The sequence below is a fragment of the Lutra lutra genome, chromosome 9 (assembly GCF_902655055.1).
Source record: "Lutra lutra chromosome 9, mLutLut1.2, whole genome shotgun sequence".
NCBI classification, from domain to species: Eukaryota; Metazoa; Chordata; class Mammalia; order Carnivora; family Mustelidae; genus Lutra; species Lutra lutra.
Genome location: NC_062286.1, coordinates 116,839,807 through 116,858,342, shown reverse-complemented (window position 1 = coordinate 116,858,342; position 18,536 = coordinate 116,839,807). Strand labels below are relative to the sequence as shown.

General features: G+C 52.1%; 1 protein-coding gene across 1 annotated transcript; it reads left to right on the top strand.

Annotated features, from left to right (window-relative positions):
• Positions 1 to 6,417: 6,417 nt before the first annotated feature.
• Positions 6,418 to 17,644, top strand: TRIB3 (tribbles pseudokinase 3). Its single transcript, XM_047746748.1, is given in 5 exon segments — positions 6,418 to 6,683; positions 8,439 to 8,729; positions 11,802 to 12,094; positions 16,390 to 16,489; positions 16,491 to 17,644. Coding segments are annotated over 4 exon segments (1,077 nt in total). The 5' UTR covers positions 6,418 to 6,683; the 3' UTR covers positions 16,884 to 17,644.
• The last annotated feature ends 892 nt before the right edge of the window (positions 17,645 to 18,536 follow it).

Genomic DNA, 18,536 nt, shown 5'->3' with positions numbered 1-18,536 from the left:
GGAGCAGGAGGATCTAGGGTTTCCCCCTCCTCCCAGTGGGAAGACAAGGGAGAGAATCAGGATCCCTGGAAGTGGGCAGAGCCCCCCCTCCAACACACAAAGCCGTAATTATGTGGCTGAGCCCAGAGGACTAGTGGCTGCCCAAGGTCACCCAACTGTGGGCGGCAACTTCAGAACTGGAACCAGCTTTCCTCCTGCTGTCTCTGGCTCCTCCCACTACAGGTCGAGGAGAGGATCCCTCGCCCTTGAGGAGGACATGGGACTTCCCCAGGAACTTCCTATCAGTCTAGTGGAGGATTCTGGAACAGCCAATGACATGGGCTTTGGAACTACACATGCCTGGGTGCAAACCCCTTGGGTTTGCTGTGTGATCCTGGGCAGGTTTCTCCTCCTCTCTGACACCTGATTTTCTGATGGGTGAAAAGAGCATGAAATTCACCCTTAGCTCACAGGGTTGTGGACAGGGTTGCATGAGGAAGCAGCTGAAAGAAACAGCCCAGACCTGCTATATGGGGGATGCACAGGAAATGTCCTCTTACCTTTCCAGCCTCGGCTCTCAAAGCATCTGTGTTGCAGGGGAAAGGGTGGGGGAGGGGGAAGGGTTGAGAGGATCCTGGACCCCTGATCCTGTCTGGAGGCTCTACTAGGTCAATTCCGGTTTTGTTTTGTTTTTTTTTTTTTTTACGATTTTATTTATTTATTTGACAGATAGAGATCACAAGTAGGCAGAGAGGCAGGCAGAGAGAGAGGAGGAAGCAGGCTCCCCGCCGAGCAGAGAGTCTGATGTGGGGCTCGCTGGGACCATGACCTGAGCCGAAGCAGAGGCTTTAACCCACTGAGCCACCCAGGCGCCCCTTAATTCCATTTTATAGATGAAGGCTCTGGGTCTCAGAGCAGCTAAATGACTCGCCCAGTGTCCCACAGCCAGTATAGGTCAAGGAGGTGGCACAAATCTATAGACAAAGACCATCCAGATTTTGAGCCAGACTGGCGGCTTCCTAATCTCACTCTTCCTACTTACTCCCTAGGCCAGTGACATCACTCTCTGAACTCTGGTTCCCTCATCTGTCTCCAGGTGTGAAAACAGGACCCTGGTGGGGACGTCTGGGGGTGTAGTAACATGATATAAGGGAAGCACCCGCATGGGGCCATGCTCCATCCAGGGGCAAAGAGACACATTCCCACACTCGATGGACGGAGCTGGATCACCCAGCAGGACTGCCCACTACTGGGCTGATGTGCCTGGCACTGGTCTCCCTGCCTTTCCCCAAGAGGAGCCCAAGCTGAGGGCTGCAGCTCTCGAATCACCCACTGTCAGTCCCAGATCCACTGGCCCAAATCTGTTTACCCATTTGTACTAGTAGTTCTGTAGTTTTTCTTTCAGTCAGCTCGTTTTTAAAAACGTAGGGAAATTTAGTTAAAATGGAAGAGTTAAATCACTGGCTTAAAATAGAAAGCCATCATTTTCCATAAAGAGGAAGTGACCCTAAAATTGAATGCAAGGAGGCGCCTGGGTGGCTCAGTCATTTGACTGACTCTTGATTTTGGCTCAGATCATGATCTCAGGGTCCTGAGATCGAGCCTCATATTGGGCTCTACGTGGAGCATGGAGCCTACTGGAGATGCTCTCCCTCCCTCTCTGTCCCTCCCCCTCCTCTCTCTCTCAAAAATAAATAAATAAATAAATAAATAAAATAATAGAATGCAAGAACAGCAAAACAAGATTCTTTTTTTTTTTTTAAAGATTTTATTTATTTATTTGACAGAGATCACAAGTAGTCAAGGAGGCAGGCAGGGAGAGAAGGAAGCAGGTTCTCTGCGGAGTAGAGAGCCCGACGTGGGGTTCGATCCCAGAACCCTGGGATCGTGACCGGAGCTGAAGGCTGAGGTTTTAACCCACTGAGCCACCCAGGCACCCCCAAAACAAGATTCTTAGATTTTAATTAAATCCTGTCACTTGCTGAAGGCTCTGACCCTGCTCTCTCTCCCTGGAGATATGTGTCTTCTATGTGTCTTTAACACATAGAAGCTGGGGCCCCTGGGTTGAATGCCCCTTGTTTTCAACTCAGGTGGAGAGCTCAGGGTCCTGATCTCGGGGTTGTGAGATTCAGCCCCGCATTGGGCTCCCGGCTCACCATGGAGTCTGCTTGGGACTCTCTCTCCCTTTCTCTCTGCCCCTACTCCCACCCTCAAATAAATAAATACATCTTAAAAAAAAAAAAAAGACATAGGAGCTGTTAAATGAGACTTTCTCCTCAGTAACTGGAGGAACAGGAAGAAAATCAGAAGGAAATACCCGTATCACAATCTGATGCAATGTTATTTAATAGTCTTGAGACCCTAATACTACCTGGCGTCCTACTATTGGTGTACATTGTATATTTTGGAAAACACTGACTTAATCCAACTCTTTGTTCCTATTTTACAGGGGAGAACAGTAGGGCTCCCAAAGGGGAGATGACCTGCCCACCATCTCACAGGACCCATGGCTTTAGCCAGACCCGGAATCCAACCACAGTTCCTTCCAAGGAATTGTTCAACTTCTGTTGGGAAAGAGGATCCCTCACCCTTGGCGGGGGCGGGGCGTGTGTGTGTGTGTGTGTGTGTAGAACTTATACAGATGAAGGACATGAATGGTGGAATCTCAGGCGTGTGGCAGGTACCAGCCAGGCCAGGTGCAAAGGAAGGAGGCGAGCAGTTGCTTCCAACCTCCATGCTTCTCCTCCCTTGGAGCACAGCCGGAGTCTCTTCCTGCAGTGCTGAGAGCTGGCAGAACCCTAGCCAATAGAAACGCAGCCTGTTGGGCTCAGAAACCAGGGTAGTGCCTTGTCTAAGCCTGGAGAGAAGGAAATTCATAAAAGCCAAATTCTCTCTCCAGGAAAGTGCACATTTTTGTATTCAATTGGGGAGGGGAGTTGGTCACCATTTCTTTTCTTACTTTTTTTTTAAGATTTTATTTATTTATTTGACAAAGATCACAAGTAGGCAGAGAGGCAGGCAGAGAGAGAGGAAGGGAAGCAGGCTCCCTGCTGAGCAGAGAGCCCGATGTGGGGCTCGATCCCAGGACCCTGGGATGATGACCTGAGCTGAAGGCAGAGGCTTTAACCCACTGAGCCACCCAGGCGCCCCTCTTTTCTTACTTTTTAACAAATATTTATGTAGCATTTATATTCCAGGCACTTCACAATATGAAATCATTTGATCCTCACGACAAACCATTGAACTAGGTACTATTATTATCTCCATTTTACAGAGGAGGAAACTGAGGTATAGAGAACTTGAGGAATATACATCACTGGGAAGTGGTAAGATTTGAACCCAGGAACTGTGATCTGACTCGATGATGCCTTAATGCGTTTAATCCTTAGGACTACAATGCAAGGAAGGGTATAATTAATCCCATTTTATAGATGCATAAAACTGAAGCTCAAGGCTATTTAGCATCTATGCTATAAACCCAACAGGTCTTTCACTTTTTTGCTACCTTCCCTGGATCGTGTGCCAGGAATTCTTAGCCTAGGGCTGTGCTATTCAATTTGGTAGCCATTTACTACATAGAGTTATGGAGCATTTAAAATATGGTAGTGTGACTAAGAAACTGAATTTTTTCATGTGATTGAACTTTTAATTTTAAATCAGGTGAAACATTTTTTCCATTAAACACAATTTAATTGTTTTGGTGGAACAACATTTCACTTTAAGCACTGACAGTTTAGCTCCCATGCTGAATTCTTTCTGAACTAAGTATAAAATACCAGATTTTGAAAACATTAGTAAGAAAAAAAATTAGAATATCTCATTCATAATTTTTTTTATTACTTGTTGAAATGATAGTATGCTAGATATATTGGATTAAATAGAATACATTATTAAAATTAATTTCACCCAGCGTGCCTGGGTAGCTCAGTTGGTTGAATGTCCCATGATTGATTTCAGATCAGGTCATGATCTCAGGGTTGTGAGATCGAGCTCCCTGTCAGGCTCTACACTTAGCGGGGAGTCGGCCTGAGATTCTCTCGTTCTCTCGCTCCTTCTCCCTCTGCCCCTCCCCGCCTTGTGTGCATGCATGCTGTGTGTGTCTCTCTCTCAAATAAATAAATACATCTTTAAAAAATTAATTTCTTTTTGTTCTTCTTTAATGCATGACTAGAAAATTTGAAACTACATGTGCGGCTTGTATTTTATGTTCTGTTGGTCTAGAGAACTGGGATTCGACACCCTCAACTGTGACAAAGCCCACCCCCAATCTCGGAGGGCCATACGCTAGGTACAGTTCCAGAAGCCTCATCCACCAGTGCAGGTGAAGGCAGCTGGGTTGCAAAAGTTGTAAAATGTCCCTGGACAGTGTGGCCACTAGAGTTAGCTGCCCCAGCAAATCTCAAATCTGCTTCATACTACAAGCTGGGTGCTCTTGGGTAAGCCCCTTACTTTCACTCATCTGTAGAATAGAGGTCATAGTGCCTATCTCATGGTTCCTTAAGTGCCTCAGGGTCTTTGCACTTACTTTTCCTGTGTCCCCTCAGATCTTTGCACGTCTCACCTGTATCCTCCTTAAGATCTTAGTGTAAACATCACCTTCTGGATAAGCCCTCATGAAAATAGACACTCCTCGGTCATATCTGATAGAGGACAAATCTATCCTATTCAAATCGATCCTATCTCTTTATTCAAGAAAATACATGACATTAGTTTTATTTTTTTAAAGATTTTATTTATTTACTTGACAGAGATCACAGGTAGGCAGAGAGACAGACAGAGAGAGGGGGAAGCAGGCTCCCCGCTGAGCAGAGAGCCTGACATGGGGCTGGATCCCGGGACCCTGGGATCATGACCTGAGCCAAAGGCAGAGGCTTTAACCCACTGAGTCACCAGGTGCCCCATGACATCAGTTTTAAATGATCTTGGTTATTGATTTTCTTTTCTTTTCTTTTCTTTTTTTTAAGATTTTATTTATTTATTTGACAGATAGAGATCACAAGTAGGCAGAGAGGCAGGCAGAGAGAGAGAGAGAGGGAAGCAGGCTCCCTGCTGAGCAGAGAGCCCAATGCCAGACTCCATCCCAGGACCCTGAGATCATGACCTGAGCCGAAGGCAGCGGCTTAACCCACTGAGCCACCCAGGTGCCCTGATTTTATTTTCTTGATAATGGTCTGTCTTCCCACTGATTTATGAGACCTAAGAGGGCAGGGATGGGTCAATCTTGTCACTGTCGAGTCCCCAGCATTCAGAATATGGTCTGACACAGCATGAACCAAGTTAGAAATGTCTGAGCAAACCCAGCACAGTGCTGGTTTCATAGAGAAGTTCAGAGAACAACCAACCCCACCTTTCTTTGTCCCTTATCGCTGTGGGATTTTCCACTTGAGTCTAGATGTCCTGGTGTAGAAAATGAGTTCATTAGTCCCTCCCTGGCAGGGGAGTCTCCAGGGCTAAATGAGATCCCAGAACACCTTGGTGAGCCCTGAAGGTTCTGAACACAGGTGAGCTGGTCCCTGGGGCTCCAGAACCTGAGAAACAAAGGTAACCACCTACGGCTCATCCAACCTCTGCCTGAAGGAGTTATTTCTGGCTCTGGTGCCTTCAGACAGGAAGACCTAAAAGGGATTTCCCAGGAAGGTGCCGGACCCCTAGGGCTGCATAGGGATGCTTCACCAAATAGCAAGTGGCCCCAGGGCCTCCTAGGCTTGGGGTAAAATCCCTGTTTTGGGTGCCTTCCCCTCTCCGAGCCTCCATTCTATTTACTGAGCACTTAGGATGTCCACATAGTTCTAAGCATTTTGTCCCAGCAACCTCTTACGAAGTCCTATAAGCCCATTTTACAGAGCAGGACCTTCAGCTCCAGGAGGCTTTGAAATAGCTTTCCTGAGATTGCCCACTGCGTCTGTGCAAAGGTGGGAGGCTGCACTGCCTCTATCCAATGAACACTTTGAAGTCTGCCCGACCTCAGGCGACCATGCCAGCTCTTTGGCGCTGGAGTCAGCTCCTAAGTCTGCAGTCTTTGCAGAGCTCCTGGGCTGCTTTCCCAGTGTTCGGCCTCAGGCTACCACTTAGTAGGACTGGTGAGCCGAGCTTCCTGATAGCCCAGGGTCCTCCTAAAGTTCATAAGGCAACAGTTTATAAACAGTAAAGCACCCGGAAACTGTCACGGTTTGCTCTTTTTCTCCCCTGCATCCTCGGAGGGAAGGCTATTCTTCCCATTTCACATACGGGGAAACTGAGGCTCGGAAAAGTAAACTGCTCTTTCCAAGGTGATCGGGAGAGCCAGTAGGGGGTGTCTGCGCGGAGCTGGTGAGGGAGGAGGTTGAGCCCAGACACCGCTGGAAGACCCGAGAGGCGAGAGGGACGGGGCGGGGCGCGCTGGGGCGGTGACCCCAGGGGCGGAGCCCGGGGGATGGTGCAATCCCTGGCCCGAGCGCATCAGGCAGCCGCAGATTAGCACAGGTTTGCATCACCCGGGCTGGGACCGGAGCCGGCGCTGGCGCCCGGAGACACTCGCCGCGGAAGCGCCGGCGGCTCCACACGTGTCCGGCTGCCGGGGGCCGGGGGCCCGAGCTCGGTCGCTTCGCAGCGGGCTCTCTGCCACGTGGGAGTGTCCCGGCGACTCTGGACCCTGCCGCACGCCCCGGGCAAGGTATCCAGCGGAGCCCGAGAGGGGCCGGAGCAGGGAGCTGGTGGGTGGGAGGGTGAGCCCTGGCGAAGGTGGCGGCGGTATCCGAGGGGCGGAAGGAGGCGGGGACAGAGGTGTGGGAGTGTCGCCCCGAGCAGTGAGTGTGGGGCGGGGGACGCGTGTGTGCGAGGGCCTGTGGGGGGTGGTGGTGCTGGGGACTCTGTAGGGTCTGTGTCGCTGTAGGCTGAGCCTGCGGGGCTGGGTGGGGGGGATGTGTGTCGGCAGGCGGTGCGAGCTGTGGGGAGCGCTGCGTACTTGGTGGCAGGTGTCGGCCGAGAGCGGGACACGGCTGGGCCGGGCTGGGGTGCCCCGGGGGCGGTTCGGGGCGAGTGGAAGCGAGGATGCCCCGCGCGAGGTGCTGGTCCCCGGAACGCACGGAGCGCCGACCGCAGGTGTGCACCTGGCGCTGTGGCTTCGGGTCGCAGGTTGTACTGTGTGCGCGTGTGTTTTGTCCCTGCGGACCCTGGGGTGTGCCCACACCCGCCCCTTCTCGCAGCCCTGCGACCCAGCCTCCTTCCCTTGCTTCTACCCCTCCCGCCGCTCCGTTTCCGCTGAATCCTCTGCCTCCAGGCACCCGCCGCCTGCCGCCCGCCGCTTCCGCTCCCACGGGAGGAGCCTGGCTGGGGGAGGCGGGGCGAAGCCGCCGAGGGGGATGGGGCACGTGTCAGACCGTGCCGGTGACCTTACTGTTATCAGTCATGCAGTGGGGTGCGTGATCGATGGGAGAGCAATGTGTGTGGATGCCTGGCACACTTGCCCACGGAGGATGAGGTGTGTGTCACTTGATGAAGGCCGTGCCCATCTCTGCCCTTGAGGTTGGTGTCTCAGCTAGCTGGCTGGGACAAACTGGGGTTTTGAGGAGTGTGTGCGCACCTGTCTGCCCTGGGTTCTGTGAGTGTGTGTTTGGTATGACCTGCCTGTTCCCCCAGAGGTGTCGGGAAAGGGCGAGAAGTAGATATGAGGGGCTACCGCCAACCTACAGCGGAGATTCTAGTCCTGCAGTGTGGCCTGCGAAGTCCCTTGCTCAGTTAGTCCACCTGCCGCTGGAGCTTATTCCAGGCCCTACCAGCCTCTGAGACCTGGATACAAAAGTAGCCTGGAGTGCTGCCATGGCCGGGGGAGAGCCACCCCAGGGACAGTCCCCAGAAGAGCACCGCAGCACCTTTCGCTGTGAATAGTGGTAGCAATGGACCAACGGTGCTGACCATTTTCGGACCTCACCCCCAACAACAGGGTCACTCTGAATTATTTGTGTTTTCGTTTCATCGTTGTAAAAATCCTATGGGCTTGGCATGCTGCTCCCACTTGACGGATTAGGGGCTGAGACTGGGGGAGACTACAGGACTTGCCCAGGGCTACCCAGCCAGGAAAGGTGTGAGCCAGGACTAGAACCCAGGCATATCTGTCTACAGCCACCTGCTGTTGCATCCTTACTGCACTGGGATTATGGCCTTTCATTCAGTGTGGGGGTCTCCCTCCTGAGGCAGCCCATGTGCGGTAGTCCATGATGTTTAACCAGCCCCCTGCTGCTGGCTATTTGGGGGGTGTTTCCTGCCTTTTGCTATTAGATACAAGGCTCTCCTGAACAGCCCTTCATGTGTTTAAGATTTTGGTGAGCATTTTAATGGGAGGAGAAATTCCCAGAAGTGGGACACCAGTTAAGGGTATGTACATTTGTCAGTTCAGTGCAGACTGCCAAGTCCTCCTCTGTAACAGCGAGGGAAGAGGGGGGCACTGAACTCCCTTCAGTGCTTTTTCCCCTTCTTTGTAGATGCGAGCCACCCCTCTGGCAGCTCCTGCAGGCACCCCCTCCAGGAGAAAGCGGTTGGAGTTGGACAATGACCCAGGCACAGAGAGTCCCACCCGCAAACAACCTCGAAGGGGGCCCCAGCCCCAGCTGCCTCCCTGCCTGCTGCCTCTGAGCCCACCCCCTGCTCCAGCCCGAGCTCTCGCTGTGACCACTGCCTCCCGGCTTGGGCCCTATGTCCTCCTGGAGCCTGAGGAAGGCGGCCGGGCCTACCGGGCCCTGCACTGCCCCACTGGCACTGAGTACACCTGCAAGGTAGGTCTTCTGGGGTCACTCCCCACCCCACCCCCGGCATCAGAGGGGCCTAGAAAGGGCCTTTGCTCCAGAGGATTATCAGGGAGGAGGCGTCCTTTGGGTTACATTGTTCCTGTGTTTATTGGGGAAGCAGCCAGTGAGCCCCCAGCCTTGTGTCAGGCATGGCCTGGGCTGAGACCAGAGGGCTAAACCTGACATGCCCAGCCCTGGGGAATGCACAGTATAGGCCCATAGTATGATACATGCCAGAGGGGTGGAGTTTAGGGGCTGTGGGAGCACAGAGCGGGAGCCTCCAGTGTGTTCGAGGGGGATGTCAGAAAAGGCTGAGCAGGGGCGCCTGGGTGGCTCAGTGGGGTGAGCCGCTGTCTTCGGCTCAGGTCATGATCTCAGGGCCCTGGGATCGAGCCCCGCATCGGGCTTTCTGCTTAGCGGGGAGCCTGCTTCCCTTCCTCTCTCTCTGCCTGCCTCTCTGCCTACTTGTGATCTCTCTGTCAAATAAATAAATAAAATCTTAAAAAAAAAAAAAGAAGAAGTGAGAGAATGGAGATCCGTGCAGGGGCCTAGAGGAGCAGGAGCAAGCGAGCCATCGGGGGGTTCAAAGGACTTCACCATGGCCAGAGTGGAGGGACAGGAGATGAGGGCTGCCGGCCACGGGTTGTGAAAGCATAAGAAAGGAGCTCACACTGGGCTGGGAGGGAGGTTGGGGGGGGGGGTGCTGAAGATATTTGCACATGGGAAGGATAAGGTCGGGTAGACACCAGAACTCCTTCCCAGGAGGGAAGGACCTGGAGGTCATTGGGCCTAGCCTGTGACCATTTCATAGATGGGAAGACTGGGGTCAAGAAGGAAGGGCCAAGCACGAAACTCATTGTATTGGGCCTGGCTCCTAGGGTGAAGGCCAGGGTTCTTGGCAGAAATCAGGAAATGGGCAGGGTCAGGCCCACGGGACATTGGCAGGTCGTAGCCTAAAAAGACAGTAGTGAAGAACTACAATGATAGGTATTCACTGTGCACTGGGTACTACTTTGATGGCTTAGTGTGTGTAATCTCTTCCAATCTTCACATAGTCCGTGAGGTAGTTACTATTGTTGGCCCATTTTGTAGATAGAGGATACTGAGGCTCATAAAACTGTGGTCACAGAGCCAGGGGGTATCAGAGGTGAGACTGAGCCCAGGGCTGTGTCCCCATGCTAGGACATGGGTTTCAGACACAGCAGGGTGGCTTTGCTCCTGGTGGGCAGGGCAAGGAAGATACAGGAGACCCAGTTACACATGAGACAGGAAGAAGAGGGCCCAGGTCCCTTTAGGAATGCACAGAGAAACAGGTGGACAGAAGCCTCCTCCCGGGAGCAGTGGCAACTGGCTTCTGCTGGGTAGGAGGGGTGCAGTGGGCAGGGGGGTAGAGGCAGACCTATGGTCCAGCCATCGGCTTTACCTGGGCTCTGGGCTGCCCCCTGCAGGTACCCAGTGCTCTGTCCCAGGTGCTTTAAGGAACCCCTGAACTCTGGCTCCTTTTCCTGCAACGTTACAGTTTTCTTCTGTTCCTACTGGGTAGGGGAATCCATGACCAAAACAGGCTCAAGCCAGAAGCACCATGCTTTCTCATGGCCCCAGTTACTCAGAAACATTTAGGGGGGTGTCTCCTGGCACGTGCTTATCCCCATGCTAGCGGGAGCCTTGGGGCTGCCATTTTCACATCACCTTCTCTGCTCAGTGCGTAGAAGGATCACCATCCTGTCTGTAGATTATCACCTATTCATTCATTCATTCAACAAACGGTCACTGAGCACCCTACGTGCCGTACACCAGGCTGTGGTTCCAAGATAGAGTTCTGTTGTCATCAGGCTGATGCTCTAGTGGAGGACATGGGCAGGAAACAAGGGAATAAGCAAAATACAGCACAAGGGAAGGCTGATCCTGAGCCAGGTGATCCTAAAAAAGGGAAAACCAGGAGCTGGGAGAGAGGGGGACAGGGACCATGGGGGAGCAGGTGAGCAGCAGAGCCCAGGAAGGACTCTCCAAGGAGGTAACATATGAGCAGTGACTTGTGTGAGCTGGGGGAGCCAGCCCTGTGGGTATCTAGGCAAGAGCATCCAGGAAGCAGGAAAGGCAAGTGCAGATGTACAGAGGCAGGAACGTGCTTGTCCTAACTTAAAAAAAGTAGTCTTTGTTTTTTGGATTCTTTCTTCCATGCCACCTAACTGTGTGTTAAGACATGCTTACATGTTTTTCCATGAATTAAACATGTATGTGCTTTATTGGTTTATTTTCTGTGTGGCAGAGCCAACATAACATGGGAAGGGTTAAAGGCAGACAGACTGAGTGAGTGTTCCAGCTCTGCCTCTGTTCAGCTGTATTGGCTCCAAGTGCCCTTGCTTCTCTGAACAGCAGTCTGAACCAAAAGAAAAACAGAACACGGTTTTCAGGGCTGCCGCGAGGCTCCCGTCTGATGTCCATACAGCCCCTAGCACATTTTCCGACAACCTCGCCGCTGGCACCACTGCCCCTCTTCCCTCTCTGCTCCAGCTGAACTGATCTGGGGCTGGTTTTTTCTCGAGCAATTCAAGCTCTTTCTTGCCTCAGCGCCTTTGCACTGCCTCTGTCCCCCACCTGGAAAGCTTACCCCATGGACATCTCTGAATTATTCAGGTCACTTTCCCAGTATGGAGTTTAGACCTTTTTCAACTAGGTGCCCCCTTCCTTTTTTTTTTTTTCCCCCAAGATTTTATTTATTTATTTGACAGAGAGAGAAAGAGAGGGAGAGAGGGAACACAAGCAGGGGGAGTGGGAGAGGGAGAAGCAGGCTTCCCGCTGAACAGGGAACTCTACATGCGGCTCCAACCCAGGACGCTGGGATTGTGACCTGGGCCAAAGGCTGACGTCCAACGACTGATCCGCCGGGGTGGGGGGAGTGGGGGAGGAGGCTGCTTGCTGCTGGAGCACCCAGCCCAGCTCCTAGCACACAGTACTGACTAAACGCTTGGCTCTGGCTGTTTCCCAGGCCGGCCAGCACCCCCCACCGCCACCCCCGTTGGCACCTGTGCTCATGCCAAGCCCCCCGCCCCCCCACAGATGTACCCGGTCCGCGAGGCCACGGCGGTGCTGGAGCCCTACTGGCGGCTGCCCCCGCGAGGACACGTGGCCCGGCCCACCGACGTCCTGGCAGGCCCCCGCCACTTGTACACCTTCTTCCGGCGGTCCCACGGGGACATGCACAGCCTGGTGCGCCGCCGCCGCCGCCTCCCGGAGCCGGAAGCGGCCGCGCTCTTCCGCCAGATGGCCGCCGCCCTGGCTCACTGTCACCAGCACGGGCTGGTCCTGCGCGATCTCAAGCTGCGGCGCTTTGTCTTCAGCGACCATGAGAGGTGAGTGTGATCCCGGAGACCCTCCTCACGGACGTACCTAAGAGATGGGCCATGATGGGGAAAGTGAGGCCCACGAAGTCAAGGAACTTACACAAAGAAATGGAGAAGCCCCGACTGGCTCCTGGGCCTGGTTCCCGGGAAAAGCTTGGCTCAGGGCAAATGAAAGCCCCCTGGGCTGCGGCACTGCGTCTGTGACAGTCATAATAGACAACAGTGATGAAGAGCTTGGCTGTGCTGTCTGACTCCATGGGGGGCTTACAAAGAGGAGGTGGGCACTGTGCTTGTTCCCATAGGCAGGGGGGAGGAAACAGGCCCAGAGAAGTCAAGTTACCCCCAAGATTCCACAGTGAAATCGATAGTACAGCTGGGACTCGAATCCAGATGTGACCCTGAGCTTCAGAGGCAGGAGGCCTGACTGCCCATAGCTACTGACTCTGTGTGACTCAGGGTCTCTGGACCTCAGTTTTCCCACTGGTGGGGGAAAGGCCTGGACTGTGATGATGTTTCCAGGAAACCAGGGCCACAGACAACAAGCCACAAGGGGCCCTGAGGTTCCTCACATGGGAACTTGCCTGTGAAACGGAATCCGTGATCTGGGAGGGAGGGAACAGAGGGGGACCTGGCATGCTTTCTCCTCCTCCAGACTCCTGGGGGGTGAGCATAGTGTGTTGGGGAGCACGGCAAGCCAGTCAGGTCCACATGAACAGCCATCAGGGGCATGGATTACCTGGCATGATGCGTGTGTGTGTGTGTGTGTGTGTGTGTGTGTTGGGAGAAGGAGGGCGACCTCATTGCACATATTGTTGTTGTTGTTTTTTTAAAAGCTTTTTTTTATTTGTTTATTTGACAGAGATCACAAGTAGGCAGAGAGGCAGGCAGAGAGAGAGGGAGAGGGAAGCAGGCTCCCCGCTGAGCTGAGAGCCCGATGTGGGACTCGATCCCAGGACACTGAGATCATGACCTGAGCCGAAGGCAGCGGCTTAACCCACTGAGCCACCCAGGCGCCCCGCACATATTGTTTTATTATTTTTTAAAATAATCTCTACACCCAACATGGGGAATCAAACTCATGACCCCAAGATCAAGAGTCTCATGCTTTTCCAACTGAGCCAGGCAGGTACCCACCTCCCACTGCGCATCTTAAACTTTTTGAAATACTTTTAGATTTTCCGAAAAGTTCCAAAAATTGGCGCCTGGGTAGCTCAGTAGGTGAAGCCTCTGCCTTCAGCTCAGGTCGCGATCTCAGGGTCCTGGGATTGAGCCCCACATCAGGTTTCTCTACTCAGCAGGGAGCCTGCTTCCCCTTTTTTCTCTGCCTGCCTCTCTGCCTACTTGTGATCTCTCTCTCTCTCTGTCAAATAAATAAATAAATAATCCTTTAAAAAAAAAGAGAACTTCCAAGAATAGGGCAGGTTACCATATCTCTTTCACCTACTTCCCTTACTGTTAACTTCTCACATAGGCACAGAACAAGTATCAAAACTAAAAAACCAGGGCTCCTAGGTGGCTCAGTCGGTTAAGTGTCCGACTCTTGGTTTCTCAGGTCATGATCTCAGGGTCGTGAGATGGAGCCCTGCGTGGGGCAGGGTGTGAAGCCTGCTTAAGATTTTTTCTCCTTCTCTCTCTCTCTCTCTTTCTCTCCCTCCCTCCCTCTTTTTTTCTCTCAAAAAGAAAAACAAAACACCAAAAAACTAAGAAATTAATCTTGGTCCAGTACTATTCACTAAATCATGGATTAATTCCGATTTCACTAGCTTCCCACTAATACCAGTTTTCTCGCCAGGATCCAATCTAGGACCCCGGCCTATGTTCAGTTGTCCCGTCTCCTTAGTCTCCTCCAGTCTGAAACCTTCCCTTAGTCTTTCCTTGTCCTCCTTGACTTTGACACTTTGGAAGAGCACCAGTCAGTTATTTTAGACATTGCCCCTCAACTTGGATGTGATGGATGTTTTTCTCATGGTGAGATTGATGTGCATTTTGGGCAACAGTATCATCAGGAAGGCTGTCTGGGTGACTCAGTCAGTTGGGTGTCTGACTCTTGGTTTTGGCTCGGGTCCTGATCTTGGGGTCTTGAGATGGAGCCATGCGTGGAGCCCCATGTAGGGCTCTGCATGCAGTGCTGAGTCTATTTGAGATTCTCTCTCCCTCTCTCCCAACTCACACACACATGTGCACCCTCTGTCTCTCAAATAATAAATAAAATACTAAAAAAAAAAAAAAAAAAGAGTACCACAAGAATGATAGGCTCTTCTCAGCACACCGTGTCAGGAGACACGTGATGTTAACCCCAGTTATTTGGTTAAGATGGTGTCTGCCAAATTTCTCCACTGTACGGTTCCTAATTTACCCTTTCTAGTTAATAAATACCTTGTGTGTGTTGGTGGGGGGGCAGCACCTGGGTGGCTCAGTCGGTTAAGCCTCCAACTCTTGATTTCTGCTCAGGTCATGATCTAGGGTGATGAGATTGAACCCCGTGTCAGGCTCCGCATTCAGTGGGGTGTCTGCTTCTCTCCCCCTCCTGTGCCCCTCTCCCTGCTAGTGCTCCTTCTAAAATAAAAATAAAATAAAGTCTTTAAACACACATACATATATATGTACTTCGAGGCTATGCGTGAAAATACGGTTTCTCCTCAAACTTGCCCGAGCATTTTCGTTGGGCCTTTGCCTTGCCCCTAGCAGTTACTATTGTGATGCTGACCTCAGAGTGATTTTTCTAGTTCCTTCTCTCCTTCTACATTTTATTTGAAAATGAACATGCCTTTAGTAAGAAGTAGAATATAAATTTTATAATGATGTTTAAGCTAATACGCAGCTTCAAATAATTTTTTTTAAAGATTTTTATTTATTTATTCGACAGACAGAGATTACAAGTAGACAGAGAGGCAGGCAGAGAGAGAGGAAGGGAAGCAGGCTCCCCACTGAGCAGAGAGCCCGATTCGGGGCTTGATCCCAGGACCCTGGCATCACGACCCGAGCCGAAGGCAGAGGCTTTAACCGACTGAGCCACTCAGGTGCTCCTTCAAATAATTTTTTACCTAGGCTGAGTAGCATCACCCACAGACCTCCTAAGGTGAGAAAGTGCTTCCTTGTTTCACTCGTTGTAGAATGTTTGTAGAAGAGGGTTGGTGGAGATAGACCTGGCTTCGAATCTTGGTTCTTCTTACTACCTGCTCTTTGGCCTTGATCAATGGCTTTACCTGCCTGAACCTTGATTTTTTTCAAATGCCAGCAGGCACCCAGGAAGTGGTGTCATAGGATAATCTTAATAGCAGCGGTAATAAAAAAAAAAAAGGCATTGGTAGCAGAATGGTTATACTTGAGTTAACATAGAATGTTCTGTGGGAATTGTTTAAGGTGGAAGTTGCAAATGGCTGGCTACACACACTTTTTTTTTCTTTGCACCACATACATGTTCATTTTTTTTTTTAAGATTTTATTTATTTATTTGAGAGAGAGACAGTGAGAGAGAGCATGAGCAAGGAGAAGGTCAGAGGGAGAAGCAGACTCCCCTTGGAGCTGGGAGCCCGATGCGGGACTCGATCCCGGAACTCCAGGATCATGACCCGAGCCGAAGGCAGTCGTCCCAACCAACTGAGCCACCCAGGCGTCCCTTTTCATTTGTTTTTAATTGAGATTGGCTGCCGACATTTCAAAAATTGGGATTTTTCATTGACATGATTTCTGGCTTCTCTTGGGGAAAAACGGGAACACGGGACCCCCTTGGGAATGGTGAGTGGTTCATAGCAGTGGCTCTGGGTGGGTGAGAGCTGGGGTTCACATTTCCAGCCCTGTGCCCCGTGGCTCTAAATGGCGTCTTCCTCACAGGTTGTGTGAGGATGAAATGAGATGGACCAGGTAATGAGCTTAGCTCTGGGTCAGGTTCCCCGTGAACACTGCAGAACATTGACGGTAATGTTGTTAGTGGTCCCTTTTTTAGACAGGGTTTGTGCTGAGGTGTTTGGCGTGGTCCCCACTTCTGATTTCTCTCACTTTATTACCTGCCTGGACCCTAAGTTTGCCTCTGGTTTAAGAGGGGCTGTTGGGAAATGTGCTCTTCTCAAAATCCTAGTTCACACTCAATTGCTCTGTGGCCTTGAGAAATGACTCAACATCTCTGAACCTGGGCCTCCTTGTGTGTAAAATGCCATCAACCAACCAGTCTCACAGGACAGGCTCAAGTCTGCCAAATGCGGCAGGCTCTCAGGAAATGGGTGCCATTAAGGGTGAGAGTGTGCAGGGGTGGCATGGGGTTCCCCATGGGAGCTGACCCCTCTGTCTCTCTCCCCCTGCCACAGGACAAAGCTGGTGCTGGAGAACCTGGAGGACGCCTGTGTGCTGACCGGACCCGACGACTCCCTATGGGACAAGCACGCATGTCCGGCCTACGTGGGACCGGGAGATCCTCAGCTCCAAGTCCTGCTACTCGGGCAAGGCCGCCGACGTGTGGAGCCTGGGCGTGGCGCTCTTCACCATGCTGGCTGGCCACTACCCCTTCCAGGACTCAGAGCCTGTCCTGCTCTTTGGCAAGATCCGCCGCGGTGCCTTTGCCCTGCCGCAGGGCCTCTCGGCTGCTGCCCGCTGCCTGGTCCGCTGCCTCCTTCGACGGGAGCCGGCGGAGCGGCTCACAGCCACGGGCATCCTGCTGCACCCCTGGCTGCGGGAGAACCCGATCCCCTTAGCTCCATCCCGATCCCGCCTCTGGGAGGCTGACCAGGTGGTCCCCGAAGGGCCGGGGTTGGAGGAGGCTGAGGAAGAGGAGAGAGGAGGAGAAGTGGGTCTGTATGGCTAGGTAGCCTTAGACTCTCAGCCGCAAACAGTGGACCGAGTTTGGAGTCTCTCCAAGCTCTCTCCTGCCTTTTTTGCACTGAGCCAAACCTTAGTGCCTTCTAGAAGAGAGAAGGGAAGAGGCGTGTGTGGACTGTGCTGTACGCACACCTGTGTGGTTCCTCATACCTGTGCACACAGGCCCGTGCATTTAACACATCATACTTGGGAGTTCACTGTGTGCCAAACCCTGTTCTGGGTGCTGGGAACACAGCAGTGAACGAAAGGCAAACTCTTGCTCCCAGAGCTCCCCACACTTCTCCACGCCCACAGGTCAGTGTCCACACGGGGCCCTCTCCATACAGGTGTCAGCACCCACTTGAGCTGGTGCCTAGGCCCTTCTGACCTGGGACAGTCCCTCTCACAAATTGCTGTGCCAAAGGCTCCTGCCTCTCCCTCAAAACTCAGGACTCCAGACCCCAAGCCATGGTGGGATCTGTGCTCCCAGCAGCTCTGCCTTCTCCATCCAGGCCTGAGCCCAGGATTCGGGCTGGAGGCTCACTAGTTCAAACTGTGAGGCTGGTCCTCATCTAACTCAAGGAGTGCTTTGGAATGAGGGTCCATGTCTGTCCACCTCTGGCCGAGCACCAGAGTTTGGGGTCGGAGGAGGCAGGGTCTTCCTCCTGGCAAGTCTCAAGCCCTATTCTGGGTTTTGGATCAACACTATGGGTTTTGGGTGCCATAAGAATATATTTTTACCTTTTGCTAATAAGGAGTTATGAGATATTTTAATGTCTGCTGGACATTTGTTTGAGCCTCTCCTCCCCATCTCTTACCAGTTTTCCTTATCCCACAGTGAGGCCAGAGGCTTGTGGTGTGTGAGAACAGATTTCCTGCAGCCCAGCGGGTTTTGCACATGCCCTCTCTGTTCCTTCTGGAGGCACTGGTGTCTCTGTTAGGGTACTTTTTGGCTGCAAGTAACTGAAACCCTGGGCCAGAGTGGAAAGAAGGAAATTTCACACAAAGCAAGAAGTCAAGAGGGGCTGGCTGATTCAGCTCTCAGAGCTGTCAGCAAGGACTGGCTCCCCGGGCTCATTCTCTCTCTGCTGTTGTCCCTGGTGACTACGGACACAATGGCCACAGCTGTCCCGTGACCAGAGAAAGCGGTGGGGGGAGGGTGTGGACATTGTAGCCCTGGAGGACTCAGTCCTCTGGAGTCAGGCTGCCTGGAATTAAGTCCACTCACTAGCTGACCCTCAAGTGTCTTAACTGCTCTGTTGTATACCTCAGCTTACCCTTCTGTATAATGAGGGCAACAGTGCCCACCAACTCACGAGAGCTGAATGAGTTATTTCCTGGAAAGCACTTAAACCCTCATTAAAGGTTAACTGTTACTATCACCCCAGAACTCTTTCTTGGGATGGGGAAACTTTCCCAGAAGCCCTCCTAGCAGACATTTGCACAGATTTCCTTGGCCAGGGCTGAGTCCACATGTCCCTTTCCTTGACCAATCAACAGCAGGGAAATGAGGCTACCTGAATTAACCATGATGTGGTACAGCCTCCCTGAGGCTCCTGCTTCATGTGGGAGGGGGAGTGGTCACCTTAGCAAAGTCAAATTCTGGGAGGAGGTAATGGGAGAAAAGCAACGAGGAGAACCGAGGTGTGCCGAATAAGGT